Genomic DNA, 13,715 nt, shown 5'->3' with positions numbered 1-13,715 from the left:
TATTCCTTCTATATTTCATTTCAGTTATTGTATTCTTCAGATCTGAATGGTTCTTTTTTATATTTTTTAGTTCTTTGATTAAATTCTCATTGTGTTCATCTATTCTTTTCCCATGTTCCATTAGCATTTTTATTACTAATGCTGTGAACTCTTTATCTGGTAAATTATCTCTGTTCTATTAGTTGTTTTTTCAGGGTTTTTTCTTATTGTTCCATTTGGAACAAATTCCTCTTTCTTCTCATCTTGCTTAATTTTCCCTTTCTCTATAAAATTGGGTGACACAGTTACCTATCCTGGTTTTCAGGGTGTGTCCTTGTGTGGGAACATCTCAATGCAGTCTACATGTGCCCAGTGGCTTTCGTGGGAGGTCTGGATCTGAAGTGATCATGTTTCGTGTTTTTCCCATGCCAGAATGTACTGGCAGCTATCACTTTGACAGGAGAAGGTGCTGATGATGGAGAGACTTCATCCAGAGCCAAGTGTGATCTGGAGCTTCTCTGATGCTTAGTGGTTATCACTGCCCTATCATGGGTGGTGTTGGGTCCCAAGTTGCTGGAGCAGATACCCCAAGGTTCGGGTCAGAGCTGGTTCCGTTTCCTCTAAGTGTGTGCTCTCCCCACTCCCAGTAATGGCACCTTTGCCCCAGAGGGGAGCAGTGCTGGAGAAGAGGGACCAGAATAGGTACCAGGTGGGGGCTGGCACATGTGTTGGGACAGTCTTGGCACACCAGTCAGAGTTCCATATTGCTCCTGATCTGCCACCTTCACAAACACCAGTAATGGCCACCCTTGCCCCTTTCAGATGCCATGCCAGCTCCATCCCCACCAATTGTGCACTCTCCTCAGCTATGGTAGTCTTTGCCCTAGTTGGGAGTGGCTGGAGCAAGAGGGGCTGGAGGAGGTGTTCATTGTAGGCCAGGGCACATGCTGGGGCAGTCATGGGTAACTGACCAGAGTCCCAGGCTGTTTCAATTTGCTTCTTCTTCCTTGTTCCCACAAGTAAGCAAGTGTGTTTGTGTTCTTCATGAGCAGTCTATGTTTCTTACAGCCCTGCTGTTAGTGCCACTGGTTTCCAAATCAGCTAAGGGGATTCATCTTCCCAGTGTTGGACCCCAGGGCTAGGGTGCCCAAAATATGTGGGTATATGTATGTTTTATTTATGCATCTAGAGGTACTGGTGAAAGCATATGGTATCTCAATTAATCAAGCTCTGTTCTAGAAATTTCAAAGAAACTTAGATACAGGAAAACTGTCTATCTGGTGGTTCAATGTAGTCTGTTTTACAGAGATTTAAATAAGAAAATTACTTGCCTACTTTGCCCTTGGACTTTCTCTTTTCCAGTTATTTGTTCAATTTGCTCCCTGTTATTTTTCAAAGGCAGGTATGATTATTTCATTCCCCTGCTTAAATTATTTTCATTGGCTCCAGGCTGCAAATTCAGTAAAAGAATTCATGCCCTTCATAAAAGGGAAAGACCGCTTGGTCTTTCAAACTCTACCTGTTTCCATCTCATCCTGCCACTGACTTCTTGCATTTCTCTCAAAATGACATACTGCAATTGCACCCATTGTTACCATCTCCTATCAGAGTAAGCATTCTAAATCTAAGTACCACACTACTAAAATCCTTTAGGATAAAGTATTACACTACTTACCTTAATGTACAAAGCTCTTTAAGATTTATCCCTGCTTAACTCAAGAGCCTCTCTCCCACTCCACCCTATATGTGTCCCTTCTTAAAACCAAATTAATTCCCAGACCTAATGTTGCTTTTATGTTTGCAGCTTTAGATTATGCTGTTTTCTACACCAGGAGGCACTTACCCCACCCAGTCTTAATTAACAGTTACTTCTTTTAGAAAGCTGTCCTTATATACCTAATCAGATAGCCACTCTTCTGGGTTCGAAAATCACCCTGTACACTAATAGTACAGAATGCATTCATTGTTTTCCTTTATGAAATCATTATTTTATACTTCCTCTGTGCCAGGTATTGTCCAACTTCCTGTAGCCTAGCAGCAAATGAGACATTAGCACCTCACAAGGTCATTAATGGCAGGAACAATGTCTTTTTTGACCTTATAAAAAGGGCTATTATCCTTACTCTTTATGTGTTGAATGGCTTTTTATCCTCCAGCACCCAGCTTATGTCACTGTATTTATTTTGTTACTATAATTTTTCTAATTAATCCTCAAAATAGATAAACATAGATCAGAAAATGGGGTTCAGTATAATTTACCCAAGATCACACACATCCTAAGTCTCAAAATCAAGATTGAAGCTCTGTGCTATCTAGTTGCGAAGAATAAATAAATTCAAATAAATAAATAAACTCAAGATTAGTAAATAAGTTATATAGCCACAAAGTGACCATTCATTTAAGCAATTCCTATACCACCCTTAAGGGGAAATTTGGCCTTACAAACAATCTCTGTATTTATATTCAGAGCATTCTTCATCTCTCCTCCAGCAGTCAGATGATTTAAATATGGCCAACAGTAGCAATAAGGAACTATTGATGTTTGTTCCAAGGAAATTTCCTTCAAGGCACATTCTTAAAATCTTACTATCATTTAAAATTTACTATCACATCTAGGAAAACACCTGGCTCTGTCATAAAGTAGTATAAAATTATAGAATGTTCAGGTTATATCATTAAAAACTAACAGAATCTATTCCTTACCTATTCCACACCATCACACACAGACATACACATGCACACACCATTCATGCTTCATTTAGAAAGTAAGGAAATTAATATACAGAGAGGAAAGTGACTTGTCCACATTTAGGTGTCTGGTTAGTAAAAATGGAGACTAAAACTCAATTTTTGAAATTTGGAGTCTAGCAAGTTTTTACTCAAGTGCAATGACCCCAGTTAAAGATTCCATTAATTTGGAGACATTATTTTACTTTTTTCTTGGTGCTTCCTATATTTTTCAACTTTTCTGCATTGAGCATGTCTGACTCCACCATCTATCTACATGATCATCAAAACCGCATACTTTAAGTAAATTTTTAACCTAATTTTTAAAAGGTGTTAAGACAGAATCTCTCCCATTCTATTTAAGGTTCCTTGTTTTTAACTGCACCCGAGCGGTCTCAGTATGATTTAGTCAACCTGTGAACCTGAAATGCAAAACAGCAGAAATGTTATCTTAATTAGAAAAAACATAAAGTAAGTATTTATTAAACACCTATGATGTGATGGATGTATATAAATTTACATCAGTAATCATCAGGATATCTGAAGTTCTATAATTTATTAATTTCACTTTCCCCCTTATTCCCAGAGGATGTATGAACTCTAAATGAAAATTAAAAGGAAAACCAAGTTGGAAATTAATATTTTCTTAAGATGTAACTAACCATTGTGAAATGCAAGCATTGTTGAATAGCCCATTTCAACAAGCAGAAGGCCTCTACCCTGGTTTCCCCTCTGCCTCTGGGACATTATTTACTTAGTTACTTAACCACTGACCACCTCCCCTCACTGCCCCAGGACTGTAGAGTTACAATTTTATTACAGTGTTTCTCAGAACTTTAAGTTCCAAAATATTCTCTGGGTAAAAACTGAAATCTAAACAGTCACCAAAGTAACCGTTTCCAAGAAAACTGCTTCACAATCTAGATCCTATCAATTTGCTATATAAAATTATTTTAAAATATATATATATATTGCCTGTACTCAAACAGACATAGCTAAAATTAACTGAGCCACCCACCATTCTTTCAGATCATAACTAAAAGGAGCTTATAATCAGATGTGGTAATATTTTCACCTTTACCTTCAGCATAGCAGCAGAATGGAATCAGAGAAATATGAACTGTTATTTATCAGTTAGACTTTACATCAGATGATTTTTCTGAAGCCTGCAGTTTTGCCTGTGAGTATTGCAGCTGTGGGATAACTCTATCAAAGAAAACTTGGCAGGCCTTTTATTTCAGCCACTGCTAAAATAAAATAAAATGTCATCAATTAGCAGCTAATGCAATAGTTGAATCACTGGGTCTTTTAGAAAATTGAAGTTATTTTCCTGCCTCTGGGTCTGCCTTATCTTCTCATAGAAACAAACAAATGTTCAACTGACATTTTACTAGCTGGAGATTGATAGACAGTGTTTTTCCAATTTCAAAAACATGGATTTGATTTCTGGTGTCTAGTTTCTTTCCCAGTGAAATGAGAATATTAGTGATGAACTGTCAAATTAGCTAGCATATAATAAGCATGCAATAAATATTTGTTGAATGAATTAATTAATAATATCTATTATTTACTGAATTTAAACCAGATGCTAGCTGCTTTAGCATTATCATTCTTATTTTGCATGTGGGAAACCTAAGGTTAGAAAGTTACGGAAGTGGGATTCAAAGCCTGGGTTTTTTTCTACAGTATCTCCCTGCCTCTCCTATGGCTATTATGATAAATACCAAAATTAAAAACACATATTTGTGTAAGAATACACAAGAGCATGGGGTTAAAAAGACAAACTTAAGAGTCTTTTGGTTCTAATATGTATTTGCTGAGAGATCTTGAATAGATCTCCACTGATTCTCAGTTTCCTTATTTGTAAGATACGGCTAATAATAAGATCTATCTCATAAGTTTGTTATGAGAACTAAACTAGATTGATGATCTGTGGAATGTGCTTAGCACAGTGCCTGGTACCTAATAAGCCCAGCAACAATATTAACTATGAATACACACTCCTGGGTCTTTCAATAGCAACCTTCCTTAGTTGCCAGTAGACTGGTCTGTTTCTTTTTGGATAGCCAGAAAGTAACGTGCATATATTGGCTAGTAAGACAGTCTCCTTTGTTATTAAAATAAAACACAGAGAAGTTTCCAAAATCATGGCTGAGACATATGCAGGAGGATAAGTAACACTAGGTCTTCCTCTTCTCCCTGAATCTTACTATACTGTAGGGTCACTGCTGCATATTTTACTTTGACCAATAAATAAACAAATAAATAGATAGATAGATACATAGATACATAGATAGATAGATAAAACACTTTCCCTTAGTTTTCTCAACATGACTGAATCAAATTCACATTTTCAAAAGAAAGTTTCCTACATACTAAGACGGAACAGAAAAGAAAGCACAGATCCTTCAAACTCATGTGTGTGTGTGTGTGTGTGTGTGTGTGTGTGTGTGTGTGTGGTTTACTTTTCTCAGAGCTAATATATTTGGTTTTATGAATTCACTTCTGTAATACACTTTTTGCCTTCTTCCTGTAATTGTTTATTTGTTTACAAAGTTGGGTGTGTATTTTTGTAATGTACCTTAAATTCTTAATGGAAAAAAGAGGGCCTGGTCTAAAATAAGCTATATGGAAGATAGATGATAGTGAGATAGATAGATAGATAGATGATAGAAAGATACAGTTGAAAATAAATAACTTTCCAGAATTTTTTAAACTCAGATAACTACTTCTGGGCCAAGTGAGATGACACCCTTTCCTGCCACCTTCCTCACTCCACCTGGTGAGCCCCATATTTTTCCCTATCACACATGAATGGCCTATTTGCTCTCTTCTTGTCCACTGCCATTTCCCAGGACTACAAGGGTTGTAGTGACTGATGTAATCAAAGCTTTCACCCTCTCTAGTTCAAGTCGCCATCTCTGTCTGCTTTAAATCCACTTTGTAATTAAACTGAACCTTCCTAAAAAATGTTACCCATCACAGAATCAGAGTACCATTATACCTTGATATAAGATGCATTTTCACATAAGACACATATCTGCTTATCTACATCAGAGGGCAATTATGCCCTCAACAGAAGACTTTTTGATGCTTTCATTCATCTCCTATATCCTCCTCCATGCTTCATAAAAGGCACTCAGAGACATTTCAGAAATACTTGTTAAATTGAGTTGAACTGAACTAGAAATACTTATATCTTTTTCTCAGGTATTAGATTTTTTATTGAAATATAGTTGATTTGTAATGTGTTAGTTTCAGGTGTAGAGCAAAGTGATTCAGTTATATACACACACACATATGTGTATATATATATATGTGTGTGTATATATATTTTTTTCAGATTTTTTCCATTATAGATTATTACAAAATATTGAATAGAGTTCCCTGTGTTATATGGTAGGCTCTTGTTGTTTATCTATTTTATATGTAATAATGTGTATCTGTTAATCCCAAACTCTTAATCTATCCCTCACACCCCTTCCCCTTTGGTAACCATAAGTTTGTTTTCTATGTCTGTTGAGTCTGTTTTGTAAATAAGTTCATTTGTAGCATTTTTTCAGATTCCACATATAACTGATATCATATGATATTTGTCCTTCTCCATCTGACTTACTTCACTTAGTATGATAATCTCTAGTTCTATCCATGTTGCTGCATGCATTCATTCTTTTTATGGTTAAGTAATATTCCATAGTGTATATTTACCACATCTTCTTTATCCATTCATCTGTCAATGGACACTTAGGTTGCTTCCAGTCTTGGCTACTGTAAATAGTGCTATTATGAACACTGGGGTGCAAATGTCTTCAAATTAGAGTTTTCTCTAGATATATACCCAAGAGTAAAATTGCTGGATCATACGGTAACTCTATTTTTAGTTTTTAAGGAACCTCCATACTGTTCTCCATAGTGGCTACACCAATTTACATTCCCACCAACAGTGTAAGAGGGTTCCCTTTTCTCCACACCCTTTCCAGCATTTATTATTTGTAGACTTTTTGAAGATGGCCATTCTGATTTGTGTGAGGTGATACCTCATTGTGATTTTGATTTGCATTTCTCTAATAATTAGCAATGTTGAGCATTTTTTCATGTGCCTTTTGGCCATCTGTATGTCTTCTTTGGAAACATGTCTATTATGTCTGTTTAGGTCTTCTGCCCATTTTTTGATTAGGTTGTCTGTGGCTTTTTTGCTATTAAGCTGTATGAGCTGTTTGTTTATTTTGGAAATTAAGTCCTTGTTGGTTGCATCATCTGCAAATATTTTCTCCCATTCTGTAGGTTGTCTTTTCATCTTATTTAAGATTTCCTTTGTTGTGCAAAAGCTTTTAAGTTTGATTAGGTCCAATTTGTTTATTTTTGCTTTTATTTACTTTGCCTTGGGAGACTGACCTATGAAACATCATTCAATTTATGTCAGAGATTGTTTTGCCTATGTTCTCTTCTAGGAGTTTTATGGGATCATTTCTCATATTTAAGTCTTTAAGCCATTCTGAATTTATTTTTGTGTATGGTGTGAAGGGATATACTAACTTCATTGATTTATATGCAGTTGTCCAGCTTTTCCAAAACTACTTGCTGAAGAGACTGTCTTTTCTCCATTGTATATTCTTGCCTCTTTTGTCAAAGATTAACTGACTGTAGGTGTGTGGGTTTATTTCTGGGCTCTCTATTATGTTCCATTGATCCATATGTCTGCTTTTGTGCCAAGACCACACTGTTTTCATTACTGTAGCTTTGTAGTACTGTCTGAAATCTGGGAGGGTTATGCCTCCACCATTGTTCTTTTTCTTCAAGATTGGTTTTCAATTCTGGGTCTTTTGTGGTTCCGTATAAATTTTAGGATTATTCATTCTAGTTCTATGAAAAATGGCATGGGTAATTTGATAAGGATCACATTAAATCTGTATATGCTTTAGATAGTATGACCATTTTAACAATGTTAATTCTTCCAATCCAAGAACATGGGCTATCTTTCCATTTCTTTGAATCATCTTCAATTTCCTTTATCATTGTTTTACGGTTCTTAGGATATAAGTCTTTCACCTCTGAGGTCAAGTTTATGCCTAGGTATTTTAATTTTTTTTTGATGTGATTTTGAAAGTTTATTTTTTACACTTTCTCTTTCGGATATGTATTGTTAGTGTAAAGAAATGCAACAGATTTCTTTATGTTAATCTTGCATCCTTCTACCTTGCTGAATCCTTTTATCAGTTCTAGTAGTTTTTATGTGGAGTTTTTAGGATTTTCTGTATATAGTATCATGTCATCTGCATATAATGACAATTTTACCTCTTCCCTACCAATTTGGATACATTTTATTTCTTTTTCTTCCCTGATTGCTGTGGCTAGGACTTCCAATACTATGTTAAATAGAAGTGGTGAGAGTGGATATCCTTATCTTGCTCCAGGTTTTAGCAAGAAGGCTTTCAGCTTTTCACCATTGAGTATTATGTTGGCTGTGGGTTGGTCATAAATAGCTTTTATTATGTTGATATATGTATCCTCTATACCCACTTTGGTGAGAATTTTTATCATGAGTGGATGGTGAATTTTGTCAAATGCTTTCTCTGTATCTATTGAGATGATCATGTGATCTTTGCCTTTTCTTTTGTTGATGTGGTGTCATGTATTAAATTTTGAATGAGAGAATTTAACAGCTAAATTGGATCTTCCATCTGTTTCTAGCCATCACTTTATTAGAAATCATATTGGTTACCAATTTATGCTACCATTGAAGAGACAAAATGTATAATAATAAACTAAACTTAACAAACTGTCATATTGATTTTTATAGGGATTCAAGGATATTTCTCTTGAGAGGTTTATACATGGTGGAGCCAATGTTACAGGATTCCAGTTAGTAGATTTTAATACACCCATGGTAACCAAATTAATGGATCGTTGGAAGAAACTAGATCAGAGAGAATATCCAGGATCTGAGACACCTCCAAAGGTATTTGTTTGTTTTTATCTTATCTATTTTTAGAATTTTTAGTATTTTTTAAAATTTAAGGTAGAAAGCTCATTATGCAGTTTTTCTGGTAATATTTTGCCAGACACAGTGTGGCATAGGGCAGAAATATTTCGTCACTATTTGTCACACAGCCCTTAATAATTTCTAAATTTCTATATTTAAGAGAGGAGTTGTTAGACATTAGTTCAAGTAGTTTACTATATTATATTATATATTATATTATATATATTATGTTATGCTATATTATTTTATTATTACTTTGCATATGAATTTCCATGAAGAAATTGTATGCTTTTTAAAAAATTTTTTTAGCTAAATATTTCAAATGTGAACAACCACTGGTAGCTATTCCACCCAGATAAAAATATATTTGCAAAGTGATTTACAGTGAGTAGGGAAATTGGGAAATTGGTAGAAATGTAAAATGTATAAGCTTCTGCAAAATTTCTCTTTCAAGTTAACAGTAAAATGTCAGATGATTGTTTAATTTTATGTGACAGACATTGCAGAAGTATGTTATTGGTATCTACAAAGGAAGCTGGTAAATTTCTGATCATAAGCACATTTTTTTCTCTCCTGAAAAGATAGATGACTTCCTTAGATATCGTGTAAATAATGGCATAATGTTTCTTAAACTCCAACTCCTACATGGTTTTTAATTCCTACATAAAAAGGAATCATCATTTCAACAACTTTTACTAATCTCTCACTGTGTATTCTAGTAAAAAGTTTTCAAATATAATTTGGAAATTCAAGCCTAGAAAACTATGATCTAGGGGTAGAGCAAGTCGGTTCTTCCATTTCCTAATTACAAAACTTTCCCTACTATCCATGTCAGTTTCTTCTCTGTAATATAGGAATTTGGCTAGTCATAACATTTTCACTACTCTATAGAAGCATGGAATTTCAAAAGAAAGCATTTATTGAGTATCCACTATGCTCAAGCACTGTAGTCCAACCCTCTGATTTTACAGATTAATAAATGCAAGATATTAAATGGTATGTTAATTGGCTGTTCCTGAGTCAAGGACCAGGTTTGTGGAATGCCCAGGACCAAGTCATGGGTTCCCTGAGTCTTAGACAAGTGCATTGTCCACTATATTACACCACTTCTCATGCTTAGATAATACGTATGAAAGCATATTAAAAAGACAAAAAATTTTCAAGATGTAAACCACCTTCAGGATTAAAAGAAACTTGAGAAGTCTTTTAGTCTTTTTGCCTTCAAGCTGGTTCAGAGAAAAATCATCCCCAGAGCTCAATTATATCAAGTATTAATACACAAGGAAAAAAGTGTAAAGCTTCCTTCTAAACTCATTGGGACAGTTTGCTTTACAGCATATTCCCCTCATTCTGTCATCAGTGTATGTAGAGACTCCCTTGCCCTTCTCTTCTCTATTTGTATTTCTTCCTTCCTCACATCTTTTTCTCAGCCATTTTTTATCTCAGCATTTTTTCTGTAAACCATGTCTTCAAGTTCTTGTTACCCTTACAATTTTAGTATCTAGAATGGGCTTCAAACTTCTTGGCAGCGTTTTGCAGCTCCTTGTGACTTTTTTCATTTCAGTGATAATATGTAATAATATGTGTCCACTGTGGTCCTCCTGTCTGGAGACACTGGTGTGGTTTGTCCTTCCCTATCTTGCCTTTAGCCTATCACAATGTTTACTATTTGATCATCTCCAACCCCAGACTTATCTATGTCAAAGCTTTGGGCACTTTGTTTTATATATAAACACATATAATTTTCTCATCTTTCACAGTTTTCTTACCATAATAATAGGCACCCAGTGGCCTTTTAATAAATAGATATAGCCAGTTCTCATTGTTCATGGTAGTTCCATTCTATAAAGTTGCCATGAACACTGAATGAGTGAATACTGAACACTTACTCCTAGGGAAAATTACAAGGTTAGGTCACAACATTTTTGTCAACCAATCAACACATAACACTTTGTTTTATGTGTGTTTCTGTTTAAAGATATCTTATTTAAGACATTGTCGATAAATTAACATTGAATTCATGGCCAATAGCAGTATAACTCAAGCCAGAACAAAGCTTATCTAACATGTATTTTTTCCATAAGACACATCACAGCTTTCTTGCACTGAGGAACACTGGACAGCCATCTTTTGGGCCATCTTTGTAGTCTTCACCATTCCTAGCCAATATCTAGCTCTGAGATATGATATGAAATTTAATACTCACAAGTACCACAGAAGATAGTCATTATTTTGTTTGATTTTGTTCTGCTTCATAGCTGAAAAATGTACAACATATTCCCATAAAACTATGAGTAGCAGAATTAGAATTCACCTAGTTCTCAAAACCTAAATTCTTTCCACTGCACTGTGATTCTGCCAAACTCTATCTTTTTATATACAAATGTTGATAAACAGAATTTATCCCACCATTCTAATCACTGGTTAAAGCAGTGAATAGCTCTAGGTCAAGACTTAGTTTTACTCTCCTCCAAAATGAAGAGTATGTTTAATAAGAATTTCTAGATACCATCTAGAAATGCATGCCCATAAATATGATTTCTTGGACTTTAGCACAATAAGACACATGGAAAAGAATGAAATCCTTTAAAAAGGTAAAATCAGTTTGAACTACTGCTTCTTTCCATCTATCAGCTCTATGACCCGTCAGAAGCCTTTGCCACTCTGGCTGAATGTCTGCTTTTCTCTGCTCCACTCTATACAATATCTGTTCTCTTTTCTAGTTCACTTGTTTCATAAAAATGAATGGACTTTTTAAAACACAGCAAGTGCATTTGCTTTTTTTGGAGTCATATCTCTCAGCTTCTTTCTCCCTATTAGAAAAGCAACAATAGTTTTCTTTTCTTCTCTTTTGATCCTAAAATGCTAGCATTGCATTTTTTCTCTTGCCCTTTATATCTTTGATAAGTTCTACTTTATTTCTTGTTTTTATTTTCTTGCCATCCAGAAAGATGATTTGATGGCTTTCTCTACTCAAAGGTATGTTGCTCCAGGCAGGGGAGGAGGTATGTCCATTTTTGGCTGAGTACCTTGGTTAAGTACCTTAATTTCCTTCGACCATCCCATTCCAAATATGAGGGTGTATGCTTATCATTAAGCTTATTTTGTCATGTCCTTGAAGAATATATAGCAAGGCTTATAATTTATAAGTCACACATAAATCTTTCTGATGAAACTTTAATTAGATTCTCTGCCATTGAAAGGTTCTTTGTTAGAATTTATATTCTTTATCTTATCCATGTTTTAGTCCTTCTCTTCCCAGGAGTGCTGACTGCTATGCTTAGCAGATATATTGCCTAAGTTTACTTTCTATGATTTAAATTTCAAATGATTTTTATTAATTTATAAGCAGCAAATCAGGATCATTTCCCATATTCCATAGCACAAAAGAACCTCTCGTATGGCTTAGAATGTGTTAATCATATAGAATTGCCCATATGGAATCCCTGAAAGAGATAATGTAGTTTTTTGTTATGATTAGCAGTTGATGCTCTGCCACACTTCAAGAAAATTGTTCCATATGTTTCATATGTTTAGGAATTTTCTAATCAAACTTTACAACTGTTCCCTGTTCTTTTTACTTTCAGCTTAAACAAATCACATTTTCTTCTCAGTTTTTCTTCATTTCCTCTCCTAACCTTAATAATCTTTTCCTGAGGGTTTTGTCTTTTCTCAAAGAGAAGCATGGGACGATCATCAGAAAGCAGATGATCTATACTTCATTTCTCCACTTTATCCTAAGTTACGATAGAAACTTAGAGAAATGACTTAACCTTCCTGAGCACACTCAACAGGCATGGACATAACAATACTTGTGCTTATTTAGCCATGTGTATACACACTTGTTAAATAAATAGATGTTATTTCTGGCATTCTATATCTGAGTAACAGTAAACATTCCCACTCATTCTTCTGAGAAACTGGACAGAGTTATACACTCCAAGTCAATAAACATATATTAAATCTAAGGGACCCCTGATGGGCATTTGGAGGAGGAAAGAGTGAGACAGTCCAACCCTCCTGGGGTTCAAACACAGCAAGAGATTACAAGGTAGATTTTGGAAATACGGCATTCATCCTTTTTTTTTTTTTTTTTATACTTTAGCTGTTTCACTTGGACACAACAAAAAGACCACACTTAGAGGCCTTGCTTCTCCCAACTGATGGAAAATTGTGCATTAGAATTTCTATTTTTCAGAGTGTGTTTTCTCCTTTTAAAATCACAGTGTTAAGAATTGATATACAGTCTTTGTAATAAAGCAATAATAGAAATTTCTGAAGCTAGAGGCAATTAATTATCAGTAATTTAACTGCCCTTCTGGCAGCATGGTACTTTATGTCATAAACACACAGAGGCCCCAGATTCATCCCCAATTCTGGTGATTGATAAGAATTTAACATTCACCATTATAATTACTTTCATTTTGTTAGTATACATCTGCTCTGACTTATGATGGAGTCCTTGTGATGGCTGAAACATTCCGAAGTCTTAGGAGACAGAAAATTGATATTTCCAGGAGAGGAAATGCTGGGGATTGTCTGGCAAATCCTGCTGCTCCATGGGGCCAGGGGATTGACATGGAGAGGACGCTCAAACAGGTAACTCACAGTTTTATTTACATTCAATTTATTTCACAGTCATTTTTCAATGGAGTATTCAAGAAAACAGAATAATCTATCTGTGAATAAATACATATTACAATTGCCATTTTATTATATTGAACCATTTTCATTTCTGAGACATTTCTAAATAGGATACTGGATAAAATACTGATGTTTATATGATATGTAGATGCTTAGCCAGGATAAGTTGGTTATGTCACAGTAATAAAGAACCCCAAGTCTCAGTGGCTTAAAACATCAAAAGAGTATTTCTCACTCACAAACACCAGATTAGTAGGGGCACTCTGTTTATTATAATCACTCAGGGATCCAAGCTGACATAGCAGCTACTATCTTGAATGCTACAAAGGGCAAAGAGCTGTGGGGAGGTTTCTAATTGGCAATTAAATGCTCTGGCACTCAT

General features: G+C 35.0%; 1 protein-coding gene across 3 annotated transcripts in view; it reads left to right on the top strand.

The window, feature by feature from the left end:
* GRIA4 (glutamate ionotropic receptor AMPA type subunit 4) overlaps positions 1-13,715 on the top strand; it is a 519,215-nt gene that overhangs the window by 423,907 nt on the left and 81,593 nt on the right. For all 3 annotated transcript variants that reach the window (XM_061202612.1, XM_061202613.1, XM_061202614.1), the window contains exons 6-7: positions 8,507-8,665; positions 13,121-13,288. In XM_061202612.1, coding sequence (XP_061058595.1) covers positions 8,507-8,665; positions 13,121-13,288 — 327 coding nt within the window. The remainder of the gene's footprint in view (positions 1-8,506; positions 8,666-13,120; positions 13,289-13,715) is intronic.

The sequence above is a fragment of the Eubalaena glacialis genome, chromosome 10 (assembly GCF_028564815.1).
Source record: "Eubalaena glacialis isolate mEubGla1 chromosome 10, mEubGla1.1.hap2.+ XY, whole genome shotgun sequence".
Taxonomy (NCBI): Eukaryota; Metazoa; Chordata; class Mammalia; order Artiodactyla; family Balaenidae; genus Eubalaena; species Eubalaena glacialis.
This window is presented reverse-complemented; position numbering and strand designations above follow the sequence as displayed.